This window comes from Podarcis erhardii (assembly GCF_964252035.2).
Source record: "Podarcis erhardii genome assembly, chromosome: 15".
Lineage (NCBI taxonomy): Eukaryota > Metazoa > Chordata > Lepidosauria > Squamata > Lacertidae > Podarcis > Podarcis erhardii.
This window is the reverse complement of record NC_138505.1, coordinates 27,264,203-27,289,876: the sequence shown is the minus strand read 5'-3', so window position 1 is coordinate 27,289,876 and position 25,674 is coordinate 27,264,203. Positions and strand designations below refer to the sequence as shown.

The 25,674-nt window shown below is 46.2% G+C and overlaps 2 protein-coding genes across 5 annotated transcripts in view; one reads left to right on the top strand and one right to left on the bottom strand.

The window, feature by feature from the left end:
• Positions 1–2,775: 2,775 nt before the first annotated feature.
• Positions 2,776–17,874, bottom strand: RAB36 (RAB36, member RAS oncogene family). 4 transcript variants are annotated; one of them, XM_081842859.1, is made up of 12 exons: positions 17,215–17,874; positions 15,107–15,150; positions 13,782–13,869; positions 13,012–13,103; positions 12,388–12,453; positions 11,302–11,403; positions 10,679–10,743; positions 10,257–10,308; positions 8,319–8,400; positions 5,575–5,665; positions 4,734–4,853; positions 2,776–3,837 (listed from the first exon to the last, which is right to left on the bottom strand). In XM_081842859.1, the coding sequence occupies exons 3-12, from the start codon at positions 13,848–13,850 to the stop codon at positions 3,770–3,772; spliced, it is 807 nt and encodes a 268-aa protein (XP_081698985.1). In that variant the 5' UTR covers positions 13,851–13,869; positions 15,107–15,150; positions 17,215–17,874; the 3' UTR covers positions 2,776–3,769. The 4 variants fall into 4 exon arrangements, with proteins under 4 accessions (XP_081698985.1, XP_081698987.1, XP_081698984.1 ...); XM_081842861.1 differs by lacking the exon at positions 15,107–15,150 and having other exon boundaries at positions 13,782–13,950; XM_081842858.1 differs by lacking the exon at positions 15,107–15,150.
• An 864-nt stretch (positions 17,875–18,738) lies between these two features.
• The window catches only part of RSPH14 (radial spoke head 14 homolog), a 60,999-nt gene continuing 54,063 nt past the window's right edge, over positions 18,739–25,674 (top strand). Inside the window, exons 1-3 of the mRNA XM_081842834.1 lie at positions 18,739–18,973; positions 21,419–21,521; positions 21,666–21,784. Coding sequence (XP_081698960.1) covers positions 18,772–18,973; positions 21,419–21,521; positions 21,666–21,784 — 424 coding nt within the window. The 5' untranslated portion in view covers positions 18,739–18,771. The remainder of the gene's footprint in view (positions 18,974–21,418; positions 21,522–21,665; positions 21,785–25,674) is intronic.

The window sequence follows — 25,674 nt, the reverse complement described above, 5'->3', positions numbered from 1 at the left end:
TCTCTGAAGAAGCCATGCAAGCAGCCAGGCATTTTTACCACTCCCTCCTGTGGGCAAAAGTAGCTGGTTTCCCTCACACACATACCTTGGCCAGAAAGCTGTTGCGAGCCCCATTTTTACAAAGGATGCATTGCATTTTTCTTAGCATTCCTTTTCCAAAGGCAGGCCTCCTAATGCAGAGCACTCCAGACATCTCCCAGTAGATCCCAATCTGCCTCCTAATGGACACACACACCATTTGTTCACATAATATGCCCCTGAGCATCTTGCTCCCCCACCTAAGCCTCTCAGAATAATTTCCTCTGGGAGGAATCAGGAGAGGAGGGACTTGCCTGCCTGCCTGCCTGCCTGCCAGCTAGCAGGCCTCAGTGCAAAAGCAAGGAGTCCTCCAATATTTACCTGGCTGCTAGCAACTTATGCCAGATGAGCAAACAGAAGGTGCATCTTGCAGAACCCTTCCCTTATAAAACAAATAAATATAAAAGCTAAACAGAGAAATTATAATTGGATCAAGAAATTACAGTCGTACCTTGGATCCCGAACGTCCTGGAACTCGGGACATTTTGGCTCCCAAACGCCACAAACCCAGAAGTGATTGTTCTGGTTTTTGAATGTTCTTTTGAAACCTGAATGTCTGATGGGGCTTCCGTGGCTTTTGATTGGCTGCAGGAGCTTCCTGCAGCCAATCAGAAGCCGCGGTTTAGTTTTTGAACATTTTGGAAGTCGAACGGACTTCCGGAACAGATTCCGTTTGACTTCCAAGGTATGACTGTACAAGCAAATGGAAGGGGGTGGGAGGGAAGCAGCTTTCATCCAGCCAGAGCTTACGAGTTTTCCCTTTGAACATCCTGACTAAGCTATCTGTCAACAGTAACGTCACGCAATATTTTTTTTTATGTGTGTTTGAATGTGTGAAAATGAGTGATTGATCATGATAGCCACACACCCTAAAGCCAGGCCTTCGTGTAGCAGAGGACAAGGTGGTTTCTTGTTCTATTGCTAAAATGAAGAGCTGTGCCCTTTCTGTCAATCATCCTCTTCTGTTTCTCTAACAGAAGGATGCAGAGGAGAATCCTATATCTGGCGAAGGAATGCATAGTTCAAAAGGAACACGAACACACGCGCGCGCACACACACACGCACGCGCACACACACACACACACACACACAACGTGCTTGATCTTATCAAGACATGAATAATTGGTTTTCTGGAGAAGACCCAAGTGTGTCAATCTGGCCTTGCATCGTTCTCCCAACTGTGGCTGGCCAGCAGCCTCGAGACCAGCAGTCCATGGAGAAGCCCGTGACCCTTCCCTGGTTGACCCGCACCTATGAACCAAACCCAACATATCCTTTGTATTTTGTTTGATCTTTCAAAGGTAATGTTTGCAAAATGCATGATGCTGGCACGTTGGGACAGAACCCACATCAATCCTTGGGACTCAGCCGTGCATAATCATCACAGATGCTCGTACATGTTGTAATGACTCCTTCCCCTTTCTGCTCCGCCTGCTCGGCTGAGTGTGCCGCCCCACCAAAAGTCAAAACGCAACTCAGAAGCGCCATATGAAGTCTATTTCTGAGGGAAGAGGAGCTGCACTGAATGTTATAACGTTGCAGGAAATAGCACAGCCTCGGGTGGAAAGAGCCCTCGCTGCCTCCTACATGTTCCAAAAGGAACAATTACTGTCTTTGGCAATCAGAGGAAAGTGAATGGTGGCATCATAAGGCAAGGAGTGGGGGGAATCTGAGTGGCTTCCAGGGGGACGCCAGACCCCGAGAGAACCTGAGAACAAGGGGGAGCCAAAGGCAAAGGTTCTTGATACCCCTGCTCTGATTCCCCACTGAAGGAAGAGAGCTTGGTAACTGGGCAGTTCGTTTCCTTGGCTTGCTTTGAATTCTGGAAAGTTCCCCCGATCCCCTCCACCTGTTTTGGCCTGAGACAGGGTGCCACAGTGATCCCCAAGTGGTGCCCTGGACAGTTTCCTATGGGAGTGAAAGCATTCAGCTCTGTTCAGATAGGAAAGGAGGTAATCTCCTCCCTCAGGGACGATATCTAAGCTTGTGTACACATTCAGTTCACTCCCACTTCTGGTTTGGAAAGGAGTACAGTGGTACCTCTGGTTACATACTTAATTCGTTCCGGAGGTCCGTTCTTAACCAGAAACTGTTCTTAACCTGAAGCACCATTTTAGCTAATGGGGCCTCCCGCTGCTGCCGCGCGATTTCTGTTCTCATCCTGAAGCAAAGTTCTTAACCTGAGGTACTATTTCTGGGTTAGCGGAGTCTGTAACCTGAAGCGTATGTAACCTGAGGTACCACTGTACACACATTAGCCACAATCCAGATCTATCCTATTGTTTCTGATGAAATACTGTGCTTTGGTGTGTTTCCCCACAAACTAGTTTTGAGAAGGGGGGGACGACGACCCCGTCTTAGCTGTGCTTTTAAGCCTATAATGTGTGCACAGCCTTTGCCTTTTGACAGATTCAGCTCTCATTGGATTCAGGGGCCAAGCAGTTTTCTGGCCACCAGGGAGGAGACATGCCACATTTACACTAACAAAACGTCCGTGGGGAAGGTGCCAGAAAGATTAAAGGTAGCAGAGAAATGACGGACTCGCCCATCAGCTTCCAATCTGGCTGGGACACACACATCCAATTAGCCAAGAGGCACATTCTGAGCTTTAAGCAGGCTCTCCCCCCTTTCTCCTGGGGTGGGGGGGTTATGTTTTAGCATAAATTGTTCTGGCTTCCAAAGTATCAGTCTTCAGAGGACATCAGAAAGCACGTTTAATTCCACAACTGACATGAAAATAAAGACCAGTTTTGTACAACTGCAGCTGCTAATATCTAAGGCAGTTAGAGAAGTGGGATCATTCCACACCTCGGAGCAATGCAGAGGACTCGGGAGGCAACCTACCACCCACTACTGGCTGAGATGGAATGATGCTGCTCATTCCTTAACCACCATCTGAGAAGGACCACAGGACTACGTGCTTTCTCTTCCTTCATTTCCTCACCCTTCGGATTCTACAGATTCCTCCTGCTGCTCTTAGCCATGATTAGTCAGCACTATGATTAACCACAGTGATCACGAACTAGAGAAATTCAGCTTGAGAAGGATGCAAAGCTGCCAAGACTACAACTCTCAGGAGCATCAGCTGGTAGAGGCTGTTTAAGGACTACATTTCCCTCCAGCCACAGTCAAGAGGTCCAAGGCATCTAGGGAAGACCGACCTGCTCCCTTAGCTGGGCTAGAAGGAGTTTTAGCCCCCAACACCTGGAGGGCGCCAGGTCTAACCCAATTCACAGAGAGACACCAAATCTGAGCTTCCTTCACATCTGCAGCCTCTCTCATAGGGCAGGTCCATCATGTGCTCTCCACTCCCAAGGTCTGTCGTTTCCACAGAAACAGGCTTTGCAAGTTTAGAACAGGATGGGTTTCCTGGAGAGGGAAAGAGAGAAAGAGAAAGAGAAAGACAGATTGTGCTGATAACAAACACACCCTCCTGGAAAAGGCAGATCATTTCCCATAACGTGAGCTCAGAAAATAGAATTTTTCCAAAGAGAGGAGAGAGGCTGTCCGTTCCCCTGAAGGCAGATCAAAGCAAAGTGGGCTTTGGCGGGGAGGGGGGGGGCTGCACCGCTGCTTCCCTGCCCCCTTCCTTGTCCTGCTGCTGTTGCTTGTTCAGATATTCAGCTGCTTTCCTGAAGTGCAATTTGGTGAATCCTCCAGCAGGCCAGGAACTTGTTATACCCATAGCTGGCTACGAGCAACAACTTGGGCTGGCTTGTGGGTTGGCTTCCAAAATCTCTGGCAAGTCCCCTTCTATTTCTGCAACAAGGGAACAAAGAAATGGCCAAATCAATCCTTTCGGAACATCACTTTCCAGAAATGGTTAACAGGCAACATTTGCATGGTGCAAGTAGATAAATAGGTACCGCTCCGGTGGGAAGGTAAACGGTGTTTTCGTGCGCTGCTCTGGTTCATGCTGGCCACATGACCCAGAAGCTGTACACCGGCTCCCTCGGCCAATAAAGCAAGATGAGCGCCACAACCCCAGAGTCGGCCACGACTGGACCTAACGGTCAGGGGTCCCTTTACCTTTTTTACTAGATGGGCAGGCAACCTTCCTGTGCTTGTCGGCATGAAGGCTGGGGTCCTACTGGCCTCCCTTCCCCAACCTGGTGCCCTCCAGAGGTTTGGGGCTGCAAGTCCTATCAGTCCTAGTCCCTGTGGAGGGGAGGAGCTGCTATATGCATTTATATTTATTATTTATTCATAAGAAGATTATATACCACTTAAGACAGAATCAGCTTACCCAAGGGAAGGTGTGTGTGCTACAGCACAGAACACAGAGAATTAGGGAAAGGGGCCCCAGATACCAGAAAGACCGCCTATAACCTATTTCATACTTTGAAGATGAATGTGAACATCTTGAATTGGGCCTGGGAACAGAACAGAAACCAGTGCAACCAGTTTTAAAACACGGATTATGCAAGTGGAACCCTGGTCAGTCATTTTGCTACTGCATTTTCAGGCCTGCTGAAGTTTCCAAGTGGTCCTGTGATTCTGGGGCAGATGGGAGTGGTAGCCCAAAATGGTTGGAGAGCAACCAGTCAGCAAAGACTTTTCTAAGCAGAAGGAAAAGCTGTCTGGCCCCCTCACTATCCTCATCCCTTGAAAATGTTTTGTTTTTAATCAAACAAAGACAATTCAGTTCAACCTACTGATGAGGTTTCCTGCACCAATTTGGGCCATTCGGCTGTTGCTCTTCTCCAGCTCCATCAGCATCGATTTTTCAAAGGCCAAGGCAGCAACTCGGGAAAAAAAACCCTTGACGTTTTCCCCTGGTGAGAGAAAGAGAGGGTGGGGAGGTAGAGGGAATGCTGTAACCTTTGAGGGGCTCAAGTAGATAGATAAGATAAACTTTATTCGCATTAGCCAACGGCCATTGCAACATAAAACAAGTGGGGCTCGAGTATTTAAAGCAGTCTTTCCCAAACTTGGGCCTCCAGCTGTTTTTGGACTACAATTCCCATCATCCCTGACCACTGGTCTTGCTAGCTAAGGATGATGGGAGTTGTAGTCCAAAAACAGCTGAAGGCCCAAGTTTGGGAAACACTGCTTTAAAGTGTGCATGGCTAACCCGTGGCTCTCAAACTGCAGCAGTTGTAGTTAACTGCTGGCTGGGGATGATGGGAGTTGGAGTTCATCAAAATCTGGAGGGTCATGGGTTAGCCACTCCCGTTTTAAACACAGGGTGGTACTATAGGCAGCTGCTATAAACAAAATGGCTCGTGTCTCTTCCAACATCCCTACCCACCCCCTCCCAAAAATTGAGGGGGGTGTTCAAGGGACTACCTTTGGCATCTTGGCATGAGCCTGTGTGGAGTTCCAGAGCAGAGGGGTGCATTTCACAAGGATCAAACTCTGCACCCAAGCAGAGCATCACTATGAAAGACACTGTCCGACATAAGTCCCTGGGCAAGCTGGCAGCTTAACTCCTTGAAGGAGACCAGCTGGCATGCCCACCCCGTCAGTCCAAACACTTCAATAGGCTCAACTCACCTGTCTTGGCTGAAACGGACCAATATTCTGCCTGCATTTCATTGGCCAGGTGGATGGCGTCCTGTTCTGTCCGCTCACAGGCAGCGTCAGACTGAAAAAGAAAGGAACCACAGCCAAGGAACAGCAATCTCTATGTTGCGCTGCAAATGGGTAAACTTCCCCCTCACCCCCAAAGCACAAATACAGTGGTACCTCGGGTTAAGTACTTAATTTGTTCCGGAGGTCTGTTCTTAACCTGAAACTGTTCTTAACCTGAAGCACCACTTTAGCTAATGGGGCTTCCTGCTTCCTGCTGTTCTCATCCTGAAGCAAAGTCCTTAACCCGAGGTAATATTTCTGGGTTAGTGGAGTCTGTAACCTGAAGCGTATGTAACCAGAGGTACCACTGTATGACCTACCTAACAGCCGTTTTTCCTTCTTAAGAACAGAGAGGGATTTGCTTCTGCAAAACGTGGCCATGAGTTGGCTTTGGAAAGAGATTAGACCAGCTTTTCCCAACTAGGGATGGGCAAGTCTGTCAATTCCAACTTCTCTCACCTTTTCAGCCCCCCACGCCCCACCCAATTCAGTTTGCTGCATTTCCACATTAGTTTGCCGCCCCCCCCCAAAAAAAAGCAAGTCCTTGCAAAAATTCTTAAGTGTTTTAGGGCACATTTTTCCTGTATACAGTTTCGCTTGATAAACACAGATGCTTACAAGTCATTTCCACTATGCCTTTTTATATACTTTTGGGGGCTGGTGAACTGTATAGGAACATTTGGAGAAGGGCAAATTTCTAAAGATAAAAGCTGAGTTTTCCTTCATTTTGTTTTTAAAGGAAGTGTGAATGAGATGAGATTTGCATTTAGAAGTGAACCACATTGGATTCCTGCCCCCATCTCTCTCTCTAAGCAGGTGCCCTCCAGATGTTTTGGTTGGCAACTCCCACCAGCCCCAGCATCGTCCAGCTACGTGGGCTTTGTGGGGCTGATGGAAGCTGCCGTCCAAAACTTCTGGAGGGCACCAGGTTGGCAAAGGCTGAATTAGACCAATGCACTGAAGAATTAATCTGCCAAACAGAAGCTGTAGAAGACTGTGCCATCTTTTAAGCTCTGCCTGCTGACACTAAAGAGCATCTGGCCATATGTGGTTGGATACATAAGGTAAGAACCTGTTCAGGACAATAAAATTTTGCTCACTTCTACCTGGGCAATTATTATATTCTTACTTCACAGTGTATGGAAAATGTAACACATGAACCTGCCCTTACAGTTGAACTCGTATTTTAATTAACTGTTTTTTCTTTTTCTGTTATGTTTTATTGTAATTTTATTGGTGTTAGCCACCCTGATCCCGGTTCTGGCCGGGGAGGGAAGGGTATAAATAAATAATATATATTATTTTTATTATTATTTGAACCTCAAAGGAAAAAAAATAGCATTTATGGTGGTGTTCTGCTGATTGAATTTTTCTACGGTATCTGCTCTCTGTTATTTGGAAAATACAAACTCTGTCCTTCTCCCACGTTTTGTAACTTTAACTATATATTTTTTTCTTGTTTGTTTGCTTTAAGGTTCGATTTTACATTGATAAAAACCTTTATTATAAAAAAGAACTTGTCTCCAACCCATGATGTACAGCTATTACAGTAAAGGGGAGAAGCTGCCTTTAAGCATCTGTCGTCAGAGCCTTAGATAGGCTGCTCATCTCTCCTGAGTTTTAAACCTGCATTTTCCTCCCACTGCCTTACCAAAGAAATCTGTCAAGAACTGACAAGTGCATAATCCTTTGGGGGCACGTTTCCCCTGCTTCAGCAGGGCAAGGCGCTGATGAGCAGAAATGGTTTGAAAAGACACCAGGAAAGAGTTTGTGCTAGAAGCTGCTCAGGATGATGATGATGATGATGAAGAAGAAGAAGAAGAACCCAACTCAACAGCAAGAAAAGTGAATTCTGAATCCTTGTCGGGTCTCGGCTATGGAAGGAAGCACAGACCACAGGGATCCCTTGCTCCAGATTCTGCACACAAAGGACATTGTCCCTCTCTCTGCTTCAGGCCCCTTTTATCTATGTGTCCTGCATGTGTCAGCCAGGCATGTCCCAAGTGCTCCCAACTGGAGGCTTTCTATTGCAGGCTCGATGTTCTGACACAGGTCACTGTTGTGCACCCACACGTTCTGTTTCCCCCAGTTGTGGTTATTGGTTGCAGTTCCATTGCAGTTACTGATGGGCTAGAACTTCTTCTAGCCCTGCTGTTAGGCAAGTTGAGCTCCCGGCAACCAGCCATCATCACACAGTTACATAGGCGCCGACTCCATGGGGCTTGAGGGGGCCCGAGCCCCCTCAAAAATTCGTTTGGGGGGGCTCCGCCCCCCCAATAATCTCCGGCGCCCCTCCAGCAGAGCGCCATCGCCGCCCCTCCCCCAGCCCAAAATGCACAGGGAAGGGCGGGCTGCATGCCTCCTGCCCTCCCTCCCGAGCAAAAGCTCCACCCAATTTCCTTTGGAGCTGATTAATAGGCGCAGCACGCTCTCCCCTATTCGCTCACGAGGAGGCGGCGCCACTTTATTTGCATATTCATGAGCTTATTTATTATTCATGAGCTTTCCCGGGCCCCCCCAATATTTTTTATAAGTCCGCGTGCCTGCACAGTTACCATCCAGACGGGACAAATAAATTGTGTATGGAGACTGCAGTTCCGTAATACTGCTCAAGGTTCCGGGTAGAGCAGCTGCAGCATTTATTTTGCGAGCTGCAATGCACTTACCACTAAATCTTTTTTTGTTCCAACGAGAAAGACGAAGCTGGAGCCTGGTTCATTCTCCCTCAATGCATCCTCCAGCCACTGCCTGAAAAAACGAGGAGGAGGACAGAGGAAATGTCTGAAGGATTTAGAATGCACAAGATGGCTGAGTTTCATGTAAATGCTTTTAATGTTTGATGTTTTATTATGCTCTTATATGTACTGGAAGCTGCCTAGATGTGGCTGTGGCAACACAGCCAGATGGGTAGAGTATAAATGATATGATGCTGATGCTGCACAAGGCAGTTTGCGTAGGATTAAAAATGACAAGGGATCAGCCCAGTGTGGAGAGTTCTGGGGGGAATGGGGGCTGCTTACACACCCCATACATTTAAAGCACACAAAACTCAAACAGAATCCTGGGAACCATCACAGAGCTACAATTCACAGTACCCTTAAAGCAGTGATGGCCAAACTTGACCCTTCAGCTGTTTTGGCTGTTTTGGGACTACAATTCCCATCATCCCTGACGACTGGTCCTGTTAGCTAGGGATGATGGGAGTTGTAGTCCAAAAACAGCTGGAGGGCCAAGTTTGGCCATCACTGCCTTAAACAAACTACAGTTTCCAGAATTTTGCAAGGAAGGAGAATGGGCATTAAATGTGTTTTAAAGGAATGGTGCACAGGAAGCCTCCATTAGCCAGAAGAGGAAGAAATATAATGTTGATGGAAGGGGGGAGCCCCACAATGTTCTGCTCTCATCAGCAGTATTTTGGGCCAACTACACATGGCAGTATTAATACTCTTTTCAGAGCTGAAAAGATGAATAAATAAGCAACTTATGATAGTGACATACTAGATATAAGCCATTTCTCAAGTGGGAAGCCAGCATTGCTTGCTCGTAACTGACCACCTGACATTGTTCTCCGCGTTAGGATTGGTCCTTGAATAAACAGGTGAGCAAGAGCCTAGGTCAGCCTTTGGACTACAACTCCCATCAGACCCTTGGCTGTGCTGGCTGAGGCTGATGGGAGTTGTAGTCCAAAACGTGAAGGGGTTACAGCTGGGGAAGGCCAGCCTCGTCTCCCACACGATTCCCCCACCCTGAGCAAACTCACTGCCATACGCTCCATTGTCCACCAGCCACATGTTGGCCGATTTCATTCATCCTGAAACAGAACCCCTGATCTTGGGTGTGATTGTGTGGTATATGAAAGTACAGAAAGTGAACCATTGGAGGAAAGCAGTAATGAGAGGAACTGGGGATTAGCATGATGAGAACAGGAGGAAGGGGCAGAGGGGAGAGGAAATGGAAACCAGAGAAAGAGGAACACACACCATATGCTCTTCCCTCTTGAGAAAAAATAATATCTCCTCCTCTGCCAGTCCCCTTGGAGCGATGCCTCGTGTCTGGCCCACCAAAGGGGGTGAGCAACTTAGCCATCCTTACCAAGTGCAGACGGAAAACCCCAGAGGGAAGCCGGGCAGGGAGGCCCCCCCTGGGACAGATAAACGGTGCCAGCACCAGGAAAATACAAACACCTCCAGGGAATATGTCAAAGGCTAAACAGAAACAAGACAGCAGCAAAGAGAGAGAGAGAGAGAGAGAGCACAGGGAAACTGTCTGCCACCCATTTCATATGAAGAGCAGCAATTTCTGTGTCACAAGGCAATGAGCTAATAAGAACCTCATTCTTTCAGCAAGTGCGACCGAAACCTCAATACCAACCCTCTCTATTTATCGGGGTGGGAAACCTGTGGCCAGTGGTGGTGGGAAGGAACTGGTAAGGCCAGAAGGCAGAGAGACCGAACAGGAAGTGGAACCAGAGCCAACTCATTTTGGTTTTCTCCCTATCCACCTCCTTCCTGCTCACAGCGACTGACAGGCCCACCCTGCTTAAGCCTGTCTAATCCCCCCAGTCCTCAGGAAAGTTTTTGCAAGAAAGAATGGCAAGGACTTACTTGGTGTGATCCAAAGTCTGGATGTCGGCCAAATCAAAGACTGTTATAATCACTGCAACGAAACCAAGAGAGGATTACGAGACATTCCAGGTCCAGAAGGCAGGAGAAAGGAGTCGTTTTAGTTCTGACTCAGCAGACATCCAGAAGGAAAGAGACTGGGGACACGGCTGGCTTAAAATGCAACCGAGTTGTTCTTTTCCTCAAAGTCAGATTTTTTGGGGTGGGGGTGGGGGGATGCTTCAAAATGCAGTATTTCATCAGAAATGACAGGATAGCTATGGATTGGGATGAAGCCGTGTCTACATGGCTCCCCAAACCAGTGGCGGCAGTGCCCTGGAGGCAGAGTAAATGGGAGAATGTCTCCAGCCCCCAGGAGTCAGCTTTTGCCCTGCTAGCAAGGAAGAAAAAAGCTTTTGACTCACCTTCTGCTCCTCTGTAGTAGGCGGATGCAATGCACTTGAACTTCTCCTGGCCGGCTGTATCCCATCTGAGCAAGAGTGGAATAAGGGAAGTTTGATCAGTCATGGTGAGCGAGAGCCTAAGTGAGCCCAGGGATAAAGCAAATGGTTTAGGAGTACAAGCTGAAGAAGATTGTGATGCCTGAGACAATGCCATCTGGAAGATGCCCTTTTTCATTTTTAATCACACTTCCATCCTGGCCACTGGCCTTGCTGGCTGCTGGGGGGAGTTGGAGCCCAGCCAACAGATGAAAAGACCCCCACAGATCCCCCTGCCCCTTGGTTTACAACCAGTAGAAAGTCTGTTTCTCAAAATGAATAATGGCCGCTCACCCATTATTGGTCCCCTGAATGAAAGCTGTTCAACAGTGGAATGGACTTTAAAAACTTCACTGGAGTTTTTAAAACAGAGATTGAATGGGCATCTGTCATGGATGCCATAGCTGAGATTCCTGCATTGCAGAGGGTTGATCTAGATGACCCTTTGTGTTCCTTCCAGCTCTATGGTTCTATGATTCTTTGATTCTGGCTGGCTCTGTTAAAACATCCCACACATATGGTGAGCCGCATGTTCATTTCCAACTTACATCTGAAGATTGTATGGAACTCCAGCTATCTCAAAACGCTCAATTTCAAAATCCACTCCGATGGTTGCCTTGTAATCCCGGTCAAAAACATCTTTACAAAACCTGCAAGGGAAAAATGGGTAGCATCCACCTTATTGTTATTATTGTTGCTATTATTATTATTATTGGCTGCTTTAGATTGTTTTTAATATTGTGCTTTAATTCTGTAACCTGCTCTGGGACCTTAAGGTGAAGGGCAGGAAATAAAATAAATAAGGGTGTGGGAATGCTGACAAGAGGATGTTTGAAAGAAAGAGCAATGAAAAAAAAGGCCAGGGAAGAAGACATGTTGGCTACCCCTGCCTTAAATCAAAAGTTTTCACATAGTAGTAGTATTTAAGAAATATTCCACTATTATTATTTATTCAATTTATATACCACCCTTTATCAAAAGATCCCAGGGTGGTGAACAACATTAAAAACACATTAGAGAACATCAAGGATAAAAACTTAATAAAAAGCATACTGACTATCAGACGAATAATAAAATAGTCATCGTAATAATAGCCCTCTCCCCCACACTTTCACAGGCTATAGATTCTTTGATAGCTCTAGGCCTGGGTAAAGAGGAATGTTTTTGCCTGGCGCCTAAAGACATGTAATGATGGCGCCAGGTGAGCCTCTCTGGGAAGAGCATCCCACAATTGGGGAGCCACCACAGAAAAGTCCCGCTCTCTTGTACTAAATAAACTCTCTGAGAAAACCCTAGTAACCACTGTATGTGAGCGGAAGCTGTGTGGTTAAACATGCATGTAAGAGCCTTTCCAAGTTCTGAGCAGGAGGAACTCAAAAACAAAGACTGGTGGCTGTGTTTGTAGGCATGGGCCAGGAGGAGACACATAACTGTAACCTGGGGTGTCTCCTCCTCTTGGTACCATCCTTAAGGAGTGCTTCGCAAGCACTGCTTCAGGCAGGTGGAAGCTACGATGCAAACTGGTCAGCCAGAAAAGACTTATAAACTGAGGTCAGTGGCTGCACTGTGAGGCTGGAACTTTGGACAGCCTTTGACAACCACCACTAAAACTACGTGTCAAAACAGATTTGTACCTGTTGATGAGGCTTGTTTTTCCAACATAGAGGTCTCCCACCACAACCACTTTTGATATTTTTAGCCTGAAACACACATGTTGGTTTTTTTTTCACATTGCACAGTGTCATTGAAATGGAAGAACCATATCAGATTAATACTTCTATTCGGACCAATAAAAATATTACAAAGAGCACATATATGAGATACAAATAGGGCAGAGTAAAACGCACAAAAATGCTTAAATAATAATTATTCTACAATAATATGAATAAATTACAGTAAACAATACCCCAGATCCCTGAAATAAACGAGTGTGTGAACCTTTCTTCAGGCTCTTGCAATCTTATTTGTGCTGCAAGGTTCCTTCTAAATTGTCAACAGATATCATATTTTTTTAGATTTTAAGGTTATATAGGTATTTGACACCCCAGCAATTTTGAAACATTGCAAAACGTATATTCTTAAGATATTTCAATTCCAAAATACATTCCAAAATACAATTCCAAAATACATAATTCCAAAATAGATAAGGAATTCCAAATTACATAAGGAAACAATTCCAAAATACATAAGGAAACATTGCCTGTGACCAAAACTCTTGTTACGGCACAAAGCGTCATTTCTCCTTGATGACGACTCACCCAACAGCACCTGTGTTCTGTCTCCGACAGGCACTCCTCACCTGGGCGTGGAAGTGATCTTTGAGCTGGAGGCAGGCCTCAGGTGTGTACCACTGCAGATACACAGGAAGCAGGGGCATGAGATCAGCTGGGCCAGGACTTCACCTAGCCAGTCTTCTAGGACAGCTTTGCCAGGCCCAAGGCAAAATGTACGACAGGATCTGTTTTAGGGAATGCCTCAGGCCAGAGGGTTTCAACCTTTTCAGGTTCACGGCTCCCTTGACCAACTACATTCTTTCTACGGCACCCCTGGGGGGCTCAGGAGCCCAATTACATCACCCCTTGCCTGCAGAGCCGGCACCTCCAGCGTTTCAAACATCTTCTGTTCCCTCAGCCTCCTCTCCTCTCCTCTCCCCTCTCCTTAGGAGTCCTCTGGGCAGCCACTGCTGCTGCTCCTGGTCTCTGAGCTTGCCCCCCACAAAAAAGAGGTTCTGCCTCACACTGCCCCACAGGGCACCCGCCCTGGCCAGCCCCAAAGGCACTATTTGCCTAGGGAGTTTGCAGCCAGGGCTGCTCCTGTAACAAACAGCCCTGCAAGCCTTTGGGAGGCAGAAATGCGAGAGGGCATCAGAGGAGGGAGGGAAGGAAAGAGGGGCAGAGGCTGGTGTTGCCCATGGCACCCCTGACCACCATTCAAGGCACGCCAGGGTGCCAAGGCACATTGGTTGAAAACCACTGCCTCAGGCTGTCGGGGAACGAGCCCAGCGGACACAGGAGGACAGTTTTCCTACCTTGGGGAAGTGGGAGATGGTTCTGTCTCTGCTCACAGGTGGTGTCACATGCAGGAAGTTGGCCTTCATTGCCCCAAATCAGCGGGTGCTGACAATACAAACCTGAAAACTATCGCTGGTATCTAACACCTGTCAAACCAGCAAAAATGTATAGGACGAGTAGTAAAATCTGTTGGAAATGTAAAGAAAAGGGTGGTGATTTTTACCACATGTGGTGGACGTGTGATAAAATGAAAGAGTTTTGGGAATTGATGTATAATGAATTGAAAAGATGCTTAAATATACATTCCCAAAAAAGCCTGCTAGGTTTGATAGGAGAGGATATTAAGAAGATGGACCAAAGATTATATATGTATGCTACGACAGCTGCCAGAGTTTTGATAGCCCAAAAATGGAAAACACAGGAGATACCAACTGTGAAGGAGTGGCAGACAAAGTTGGTCGAGTACGCGGAATTAGCAAAACTGACCCATAGGATTCGTAGTCAGGAGGAAACAAAGTACCAAAAAGAATGGAGTAAATTTATGGTCTATATAAGTGAGAACTGTAGAAATTTGAAGACGTTAGCAGGACTGAAATAAATCTTATGTCATGGTTTAGTTATGGTTTATTAAGGAACTGTGAATTAGTGATTGGAATAAGAAAACCTGCGGAAGGGAAGGAGGGAAGTCAGCTGCTCTACGGAGCGTAAAGTAAGACAGATGTTAAAAGATTTGAAATATTTGTGTATCTTGTTGGTGTTGGTGTATTTGAAATGAAAACTTAATAAAAAGCATTTTTTTAAAGAAAAAGACAATACAAACCAGAAAACAATATCAGGGTCATATCAGGGGACTTGCCAACAGCGAAACCCAACACCAGCACTTAACGCTTGCCTTTCTGAAGTCCTGACAAAAGTAGTTGGGTTTTTTTTGTAAGGTATTCCTAGAACTGGGTACGTTTATTGCCTCTGAGGCAGAGCCATCATGGCTGGTAGCCAAGGATAGCCTCGTCCGCCATGAATTTGTCCAATTCTGTAATTTCCCAGTCTGGACTGTACTAAAAACTTATGGGTGTGTCTGTTTTCCCTGACTAGTAGTTCCATGTTTGACTGCAAGCTAAGGAAGTTAGCAGCCTGTTGGCTGGTGAGCCTGGCATTTTCCTGAATAATAAAATAGCAAGGCCTTTCATGGATAAAGGATATCGCCAGGATGTTGCCATAGTAGAGGTGAGTGGCATTCTGAGCTTACAATAGCCCAGAAAGAGGGCACAGGGGGACTCCCTTTGCGAAGGCCTCATTTCACAGTGAACATGCCTTTATCCATTTGGATTATATTTTAACTCACTTTAACCGTTTCCCCGGCCGCCTCGTGCCACTCCAGAGGCTCAGCTGGAAACAACTTCAGTTAGCAAACCGCAGTGGTCCTGTCCGTCATTATGCAAGTTCCCCGTCTGTCATAATGTTAATTTAAAACTCATGATCTATCTGATTTCCAAAATGAACTTAGGAGGCTAACAAAGCAGGAAATGCCATACAATATTTAAAAGCCTATGTCACACCCACCATTCCTAAAAAAAAACAAACCCACCAGCAGCCGTAAAATATCAGGATTAGAAACCAACACCAGGAATGAAGTCTGGGCATAGCGGCATGACACCAAAACTTTTTCAGAACAGCTTTGTTTTGCAAACCTCTTAAGGAGAAGAGCAGTCTTCTCCAGCCTACAGGAGTCATTTTCCAAAGCATCTGAAGAGCACCATGTTGGAGGGAACCGAGTGTCAGGGCCTGATGGCTCCCACTTGGCATTCCTCAGGAAAAGCCATACACTAGGGCTGGGGAACATTCATGGCTCTCCAGATGTTGATGGACTCCCAACTCCCATCAGCCACAGCCAGCAAGACCAAGGTTTGTGGATGAGGGGAGCTGAATAGCTCAGTTGGTAGAGCACGAGACTCTTAGGGTTGTGGTTCGTGCCCCATGTTGGGCAATAGATTCCTGCATTGCAAAGGGTTGGACGTGATGACCCTCATGGTCCCTTGCAACTCTATAGTTCTATGATTCTATGAATATGCGGAAGGCTTCGTAGCTCAGTGGCAGAACATGTGCTTTGCATGCAGAAGGTCCCAGGTTCAATCCCCAATGGCATCACTAGGAAGCGGTGGGACACACTTCTCACTTGAAGCTGCTGCCAACCAGTGTTTCCATGTGCTCTGGCACTCGTCACGGTGTCCCATTGCACCAGAAGCGGTTTAGGCCTGGGACTTATGTTCACATGTGGTCAGGATGTAAATATGTACAAAATTTTTGCCAAAGGGTGTTTAAGGAGATAACAGAAATCACTGGGTCCAGAGGTAGAATTATTATCAATTTACAGTGGGGTGGGAGGTTCGCATGCTATGTAGGACTTGTTCACAAATTTATTGACAGCTGCACGACTTATTATAGCTAGGGACAAGGTGAAAATAAAATGGAAGAATGGTATAAAGAGGTGTGGGACATAGCACTTAATGATAAATTAACATGTGCTATTAAGGTAAGACGAGGAATATGCAGAATAAATTATTTTAAGGAGATGTGGAAGGTATTTGTAGAATTTGTACTGTTAAAACGGAAAGGGGTCAAATCATCACAAGAGGTGAAATTTTGGGAGGTTGGATAGTTACAATGGAATGGTCTTGGGGGTGGGGTGCACATTTTTATTTATTTAATATTATTACTTTGTTAAAAGAAAAGAAAAAACCAAAAAAGAAGCGGTTTAGTCCCAGAAAGCTATTTGTGGACAAACACGAGCTCCCTCGGCCTGAAATGAGAAGAGTGCCGTACCCCATAACAAAGTTTGACTGGACTTAACTGTCCAGGGGTCCTTTACCTTTATATGGTGTCGCGTAAACAAACAAATAAATAAAACACTTGGAGGGCACCAAGTTGGCAAAGGCGGCATGGGGTGTGTGGATGTGGTTGTGCAGGACCATTTGGATCTCTGGCTCCAAAGTGGCCAGCCACTGTAAAAATGTGCCTTTAAGTCTCTCTCTCTCTCTCTCTCTCTCTCTCTCTCTCTCTCTCTCTCTGCTTTCTTTTCCAGGTGTGGGGATTCATTTGTGAATGTCAAAAAGAGCATGGTGGAGAACGCTGCTGTACAATCTCCTCTATGTGGGTTTTGCATTTCTGTTACAAACAGGTGAAAGAGGAGGGGGAGCCAATTAAGCCTTATGTGGATGGTAGGGAAGGAAATCATCCTAGCCAGTCTGAAGCTGGAAGGTGGCCATGGACAGTTTGCAGAATCACTTGCTCTAATGGCCTTTGGAAAATTTGCAAAAAAGCAAGGCGGTGGGGGTCTGATCCTATTCCCCACCCCCACCACCCCAGCAGACCAGGGGCTTTCCCCTGCCCCCCCCTCGGCATTTACAAAAAAAGGGGCAATATTGGCAAAGAGTGAGAGGAAAAACGACTCACCATGCAAGAGCTGCTTCCAGGTCTGGAAAGGGGCTGCCGCATCACCATAGGAACCGGAGCGCCTCCCTCTCAGAAGGTGGAGTTAAAATGCAGAGAAACCAACCACCTGAGAGATCTGGCAGACCTTAAAAACCACTGAGAAGAAGGGAGAAAACCTGGTTAATGGATGCCAGATGTTGGCATGCTCAGCTGAGGAACGCCTCCTGCTGCTAGTATAAAGCTGGACAGCTTTTATTAAAGGAAAAAGAAAAGAAAAAAGAACTGAGTCACCAGCATTATTAAAATTATTGTTGTTTTTATTCCTTCCATTTATAACCCAGCTTTTCAATCAGGGAGCTCAAGGAGGTTTACATGGTTGTCCAACTTCCCATTTCATCCTCACAACAACCCTGTGAGGTAGGTTAAGGCTGAGAGACGGTGACTGGCGCCCAGGGTCAGCCAGTGAGCTTCATGGCTGAGTGGGGGATTCGAACCCTGAGCTCTCCTAGGTCTTTGCCCCAAACCCTAACTGTTACCCCACAGTGGCTCTGGTTTATATCCGGACAAATGTTTGCAACATCCATATTTCATTGGAAACAAAACAAGGAGCACCATGTACACCACCTTGAGCTCCTTGGAAGAAACAATAGAGGCAACGCAACGCAATCAATTAAGAGCGTTCAGCATTTACCCAACCTGGCGCCCTGCAAGTACTTTGGACTACAACTCCCATCAGCCTCAGCGAACACAGGGCTGGTGAGACCGCCGCAGTGCTTGCTGGGGCTGATGGGAATTGTAGTCCAAAGAATTTGGTAGGCGCCAGTGGAGAGGAAGCTGTCTGGGTTTCCCGCAGGGGCAGCGCGGGCTGCAGAGACTGGCATTTGAGGGCCACCACCTCTCTCTCTCTCGCCTGGCCTCCCCACCACGACACATCCTGCCCAGCCGCCACTTGCGGGAATTACGACATTTGCGCTCAGTCGGACTCCGGCAACACATCTAGAGGGTTATTTCCCGCGTGCGTAGCTTCGTATTCACAGATCTTGACGTAGGAAGCGAGGGCGTCGCGGTCGCTTAGCAACCAGAGGCCTAGGCAGGGCGACGAATCAGCCGCTTTCGGAGCTGACGTTTCTCCCCACTTTGCTAAACTGGGTTTATCGGTTTCCCCCTCTGCCATTTCTATTTTGCGTGTGTGCACCAAGTAATATATTTTCCCCAGTTGCTGTCGTTCATTTCGACGTTAAATTATTATTATTTTTAAAAATTTTAAACAAGAATCCCCACGTTTTTCATTCGTGCTTCTCTTTCAGGGTTAATATTATTGTTGTTTGTTCCTGTTGAATCGCGGGTGGGGGGTTGGAGGGGAGAAGGATAAATACTTACATTTAAAATCCTGTCTTGCTTTCAGTTGCAACAGGTGTCCCCCACCCCGCTCCAAAAAAATACACATGTCCTATTGGTGCCTGTGTCTTGGAACTGAAGCAAAGACACATACAACTGCTGCTCTTGTTTTCCCTCCCTTTGCCCTAAGCAGCTTTTTCCCCTTTCCTTTTTTTAGGGCTGCTGTGAAGGAACTTGGAGATGGCGCTCCTGCCCCGTATCTCCTCCAAACTGCCCCCTGATATCGACCCCACAAAAGCCCCCATTGCCTATGGCCGAAGGGGTCTCCCAAAACTGAACGAGGAGCTGGAAGACCCCGACCTTCTGACCCGGCAGCGGGCGCTGATGGCCCTGTGTGATTTGGTGCACGACCCAGAGAATGTCTATGAAGCCATTAGACTCGGTAAGAGATGCAACTTTGGCCTGGACTGAACATGAGAATTATAGAATCATAGAGTTGAAAGGAACCACCAGGATCATCTAGTCTAACCCCCTGCAATGCAAGAATATTTTGTCCAATATGGAGCTTGAACCCACAACCCTGAGATCCAAAGCCTCATGCTCTACTGATTGTACCTTGTTGGCTATTTATTTGGTAGAAGGCCAGTGGTTTGAATCCCTGTGATGGGGTGAGCTCCCGTTGCTCGGTCCCTGCTCCTGCCCACCTAGCAGTTCGAAAGCACATCAAAGTGCAAGTAGATAAATAGGTACCGCTCCAGCGGGAAGGTAAATGGCGTTTCTGTGCGCTGCTCTGGTTTGCCAGAAATGGCTTAGTCATGCTGGCCACATAACCCGGAAACTGTACGCTGGCTCCCTCGGCCAATAAAGCTAGATGAGCGCCGCAACCCCAGAGTTGTCCACGACTGGACCTAATGGTCAGGGGTCCCTTTACCTTTTACTCTTATCTATATCCCACCTTTCAGGATACAAGTCCTTCCAAGATGGAGTACAAGTACCGGTAACATTCAACTTTTTGGGGGGTGGAATAAACAATCCACAATGTCAACATATTCAAAGCCATCAGGATCCTTCCCCCAGGGCAGTGCGTGATAAAATGGCCCTATTAGAGGTCAGAATGGTGGGACAGTCAAACTATAGCATGCCTGGGTGCCTTCTTCATCTGCCTCCTTCCCTCCCACAGGGCAGTTCATGATACATGCTCCTGTGGAAGTGGGGAGGGGTGACACCATGGCCCTGACATACAGGCTTGATCACCAATCTCTTTGGGTCTATGGGTACATTTGCAAACTGGATAAATTGCCATACAACCAAGTCCACACTTTAGCCTATTTTATAGGCTACAGTAGGTAGAATGCTTCTCCCGTGCCTACTTTCAGAAGGGTGAAAGGCAGCAATGTGGAGGGGGCAGAACCTGTGGGCAGCAGGACAGACCTCTGGGGGACCACCTGCCCTACCACAAAGCTAGCAGCACATTGTCACAGTGCACTGTGGTTGGTCAGCAAACTGCTGGATCTTTCCAAACTTTGATTTGGTAGTCATTCAGATCAGGCTATAAAATGGTTTTCTTGAAAAGGAAAAAGGTGCAGCAGTTGTTTGGGGTTGGATCGTTTATTTTTTTTGCAAGGGTGGGTGTTTGCCTGCCCCTTATTTAATTCAGTTCATGGAACAAGGGACCGAATTGAGAATACCTACATTTCCAGTAGGATATCACAAAGCTACAGAGACATCCTACTGTCAATGTTATTTGTCTTTGCATCCTTTGTGCCAGTATGTATATGTACAGTACTGCTGCAAAAAGTAGGTTCAGGATGAACACATGGAAAGTGCAATTAATGCACAGGATGTCCAAATTTAGAGGCAGTCTGTTTCTAGCAGTACCAGATGGCAGATCCCACCCACTGCGGGAAGTGCTACATTGGATTGGGTGGACCTTTGGTCAGATCCAGCAAAGCAATGTTTAATGTTCTTTTGAAAAACCTTTTGAGCTGAAAAGGAGAGCTTACGGTACATAAATCATAGGACCTAAAAGACATTTTAATGATGGTAGATACCAAAGTATTCCAGAAGGCATCCCAGGAAACTGTTCCAGAGCACATGAGCAGGCAACCCACTTCAGTATTTATTTTGCACACGGTTAAGGAAAATGTGTGTGTCCAAACTTCATTCACCTGGAGATCATTCTTATACAGGTTGCAAATATTTTTTAAACAGTTTCAATTAATATATCTTCATCATTGTTACAAAGATCAAAATAACAATAGCTAATAGAACAAAAACAGAAATACAATGCTGCCCCGCAAGACGAACGCCTCGCAAGACAGAAAACCTGCTAGATGAAAGGGTTTTCCATTTTGGAGGCGCTTCGCAAAACGAATTTCCCTATGGGCTTGCTTCGCAAGACGAAATGTCTTGCGAGTTCCTGCGGGTTTTTCCCCTTCCCCCCTTTTCCTAAGCCCTAAGCCGCTTATCAGCTGATCCGCTGATAAGCCGCTTATCAGCTGATCCGCTAAAAGCCGCTAAGCCGCTAATAGCGCTAATCCGCTAAGCTGTCAATGGGCTTGCTTCGCAAGACGAAAAAACCGCTATACGAAGAGCCTCACGGAACGGATTAATTTCGTCTTGCGAGGCACCACTGTAAAGGAACAGAACCATACACATGTTGTGAATATTATTTGCCCATTGGGCACTCTAAATAATCAATATATAGTCATCTCTGATGAGTTTCAGAGGCAACTGCTTTCGTGCTACTTGGTGGCTGTTTTTAATTCTACCACTGCCTTCTATGTTCTTTTTTCTATTGTGGTGATTTAATGAGTGTATTATAACTTTGCCCTAGATGTCTGTTGAAAGGTGGTGAAAATAATAATAATAAAAATGTGTCTTTCAGGATTTCTAGATAATTTGAAGATGTTGCTTTTAGATGATGACAGCACCGTGCGACAGAAAACAACAGAAGTTCTTTATATTATGGCAACGCATTCTGTTGGCAGGTAGGTATTTGCTGAAGTTTAATGCAAGCGTTTTAGAGTAGGGATTTTCTTCTGTTCTGCAACATATTTTCCCAGGTTTGAATAGGGGAGTTTAATATTGTGCTTATACAAACCACTTCTTACCAATACATTTTCTGAATGTAGGACCGGCTTCCTAGAAAATGGAGTCATTCCAGCTCTGGCACAGCTTTTGGATGATCCTGTTGACATCTGCCGGTGGAATATGCATTATGCACTGAAACTCGTGTCAGAATTGCCTCTAGGTAAGGTGGATTAAATTTCATAAGATTTACAATGCTGACTGCTGAACTGCTCTGCTCATAACCAAGTAAAGGCTAGAATTTCATGTTGATTTCACCTAACCCCCTTGCGTCTTGTGACCTGGCTTTCTTGCTTGACTAAACTGGAGCTACTATTCTGTAGCCATGGTCTGTGTATGTGGCCCACACACTATGTGGCGTGGATTGAGAATGCCTGAAGCATAGCCAGGGTTTATGTTGGGGAAGCAGGCTTTATGTTAGGGGGACAGAACTGAGCTGTTAGTTATTTTGATTTATTTACTTGATTTAGGGGGGCAGCTGCCCCCCACCTTTCCTTTGATTCCCCCCGTGGTCTGAAGGAAGGTTGGGAGGAGAGGGTAGCAAACTGGGTCACTTCTCCTCCCACAGCTATTGAACAGGCTACTTCAACTCATTTAGAGGCAATTTCCCTTTCTCCAGGGAATCTTGGTTCTGTGAGCAGGTCTGGGGGCATGGGTCTTATTTTCAGCTGTCCCATGATAATTGGACAAAAGCCTTGCCATTTAAAGTGCTCTACATATGTGTAGTTTAGAAATAACCTATGGTCCTGTGGTTTTGTGGTGCTGGAGAGCATTTTGAGTGTGCAATGAGCTTCAGGTTAGAAACCAGTTTTGCCTCTGCTTCTTTCTCTTAAAATTCTTTGAGTGAAAGGAACCGTCCTTGCCTTTGCTGAGCCGATGTAGTATGACACTTAAGATGAGATCAACTAGAATTATCAAGTCCACACTGTGGTCTTTAGACAAAGTGCTCAGTTTTAGCCTCTCAAGTGTATTATTAAGGGTTATAATACTGGCTTATGTTTACAAGGTTGTTGTACAAACACTACGTAAGGTTATGCAGTAACAGATTAAAAAAAAACCCAAGCAACCCTATTGTCTGTGATCCATTTTACTTGTTTATTGCTGCCTGTCCACATTATCCCTTGTTACTTCATCCTCCCTCCCTCCCTCTCATGGTTCCCAATTCCCTCCCAGCCCTGCAGTGGGATTTCAATATAGGTCAGATGTTCTTCAGGGCAGGGATGGCTTTTTGCCTTTTTTTTTTTTGCTTTGCCACTGTGTAAAGAGCCAGGTAGACTAACAGCACTATGCAAGAAATGTATCTTATGTAGTAGTAAAGTTCAATTGTCTCTTGGTGGTGCCAGAACATCACACATTGCTCTTCTAAGCTTCTGCATAAAGAATGATTCACACTTCTAGTTCATACAGCATGTGATCTGGTTCCTTGTTGCTAGTGAACACTCAGTGAGCTACCAAATAAAAGCAAGCCCACCTTCCTCTTCTGACGGGCAATAGCTTACCTACTCTGTCACCTCGGGGAAATTTTTTTCTTGCTACAGGCAACCAGGCAAGTGACTATTTACAAGCCTGAATTAAAGACAGGAAAAGTAGCAGTGTTCAAAGGTGTTTACCAGCTCTGTGTCATGTGTGTTTGTGACTACCCCCGCCTCTCAGGAGATTGCCAGTGCAGTGGAAAAGTATTTGCACATCCCAAACTGAATAAAAGCTCAGGCTTATAGTGGTACCTCGGGTTAAGAACTTAATTCGTTCTGGAGATCTGTTCTTAACCTGAAGCACCACTTTAGCTAATGGGGCCTCCTGCTGCTGCAGCACAGCTGCTGCACGATTTCTGTTCTCATTCTGAAGCAGAGTTCTTAACCCGAGGTAATATTTCTGGGTTAACGGAGTCTGTAACCTGAAGCGTATGTAACCCGAGGTACCACAGTATTAGCAGTTGTGTGTGCAGACCCCAGGCAGGGGGTTCCTAACCCTTTGCTAATGTCAGTGGATGATGATGATGACACGGTCAGTAGAGGAGACCGTGCCTTTCAGAATGGTGCTTTGTTCTCAGTTGTTGTTGGCATCCGTCTATGTCTTGGGAGACAATGGAGGAGTGCACCTTGCGGGCGGGGGGTGTGTGTGTGTGGTGAAGTCAAACTGTTGGAAGGTTGCAGCGCCCGCTGTGGCTGTAGAGACCAATACCGTATTTTTGGCACCATAACACTCACTTTTTTCCTCCTAGAAAGTAAGGGGAAATGTCTGTGCGTGTTATGGAGGAAATGCCTACGGGCGGCATGCCTACGGATTTTCCTCCTCTAAAAACTACGTGCGTGTTATGGTCGGGTGCGTGTTATAGAGCGAAAAATACGGTACATGTTTTGCTGCAGCTGGGGTAGCTTCTGGTTGTGCTGCTGCAGATGCACCATTGTGTTTCTTCTCTCTGCGCTCCTCCCAGCGGTCATTCCTCTTCTGGTCACTACTATGGGTGCCCAACCTGACTGTCTCCAGGCATTGTGGATGGCTCAATAGACGTTTTGTGATTATCCATATGCAAAAAGGAACCAGGTATAAAGTCAAGCATTTGCTTATACAGTAAGCCCACAAGTTATGCACATTTAACTTGTGCACATTCAGCTTTATACGTGTGGCAAAAAGGGGGGGGCAGGAGGAGGAGGGATGTCCAAGAAACAAAGACTTCTGTGATCCCTCTCCGTGTTTACCCCACTGTGTTTTAACTATATGTGATTTTGGCTTTAGGCGAGATCCCCAGAACATAACTCCCGCATAAGTTGCACGCTATCTGCATGTGACAAGGAGGGTTAGTTCCCCTCCTCCTGTTCATAAAGAGACACAGCCCCCCCTAGTTGTTCACTTCCTGTGTCACTAGCACAGCTGCATTAGCTCTTACCTTGCACAGCTGCCCTTACCTTGCACAGCTGCATCCAGAGTTAAGCTTTAAGTTTCAAGGGGCTAAAGGGCTTATTTAAAACAACGTTGAGGCTGAGCAGCCTGTTAACAAGGAGGCACATTGTACAAGATTAACACCAAGCAGATGTTTTCATTGGATTCACTGAAATAAGACTGCTAGAGCAGTGTTTCCCAACCTTGGGCCTCCAGCTGTTTTTGGACTACAACTCCCATCAACCTTAGCTAGCAAGACCAGTGGTCAGGGATGATGGGAATTGTAGTCCGAAAACAGCTGGAGGCCCAAGGTTGGGAAACACTGTGCTAGAGAATATGAAATGCAATCCACAAATCCTGAATTTATCTGCCTTGTACTAAACAGGGTAGGGACAGGAATACCTAAAGGACCAACGACATGAGGCTTTGCTGTGCATCCCAAGACTGTCTGAAGTTTGGTTGGTGGTGGGAATGCACATTGGGGTTTGCTGTGTTGCCATGCCTAGATGTTTGAATGTGCTGCCATGTTCTTCGGCCCTGTGACTTGCTGGATATTTGATTGGCTGATACCTATTATACTCTCTCCTGTCTCTTTTTTAACAAGGGGGACTCTGCAACAAAATGTTGCTGTCTGGAGTGCTGCTGTCCACTCTTCCAGCCAGCCAGCATGTTCGGTCCTCCTCAATGAGCTGCTTTGGGGATTTCCCAAAATTCTTTTTGCATTTTTTTGTAAACCTTGGTTGGGGTACCCCCACCCAGCTTGCTGTTGCCTCCTCACATGTCTTGAATCACAGAATTGTAGAGTTGGAAGGGACCACGAGAATCATCTAGTCCAACCCTCTACAATGCAGAAATCTTTCACCCAATGTGGGGCTCAAATTCATGACCCTGAGAGTCTTATGCTCCATGGTGCCATTTTGGCTACACGAGGATCTGCATTTGCTATTGAGCTTTGGAAATAGGGGGAATAATTGTTTTTATTGATTTATGATACAAGTGACCTTTTGTGCCTGTAACTGAGGCAGAAAGGAAGGATGTAATAAATGATAAATTGCTACACGAAGCTGTGCTGCTTCATCTGTGCTACAGTCTCTCTTAAGCATACTCCTGATGCCTTCAGTAAAACTCCTTCTTAATTAAGTGTGCTGGACATGGCTATGGTTTCCATCATCC

What these genes read in the sequence shown, in the direction of transcription:
- RAB36 (XM_081842859.1), bottom strand. Translation starts at nt 13,850, where the DNA reads ATGAAGGCCAACTTCCTGCATGTGACACCACCTGTGAGCAGAGACAGA. An exon ending in CAGAACACAGGTGCTGTTGG is followed by an intron (nt 12,454 to 13,011) that starts GTGAGTCGTCAT and finishes TGTGTGTTTCAG; the next exon opens with GCTAAAAATATCAAAAGTGG. An exon ending in CAGACTTTGGATCACACCAA is followed by an intron (nt 8,401 to 10,256) that starts GTAAGTCCTTGC and finishes TCGTTTTTTCAG; the next exon opens with GCAGTGGCTGGAGGATGCAT.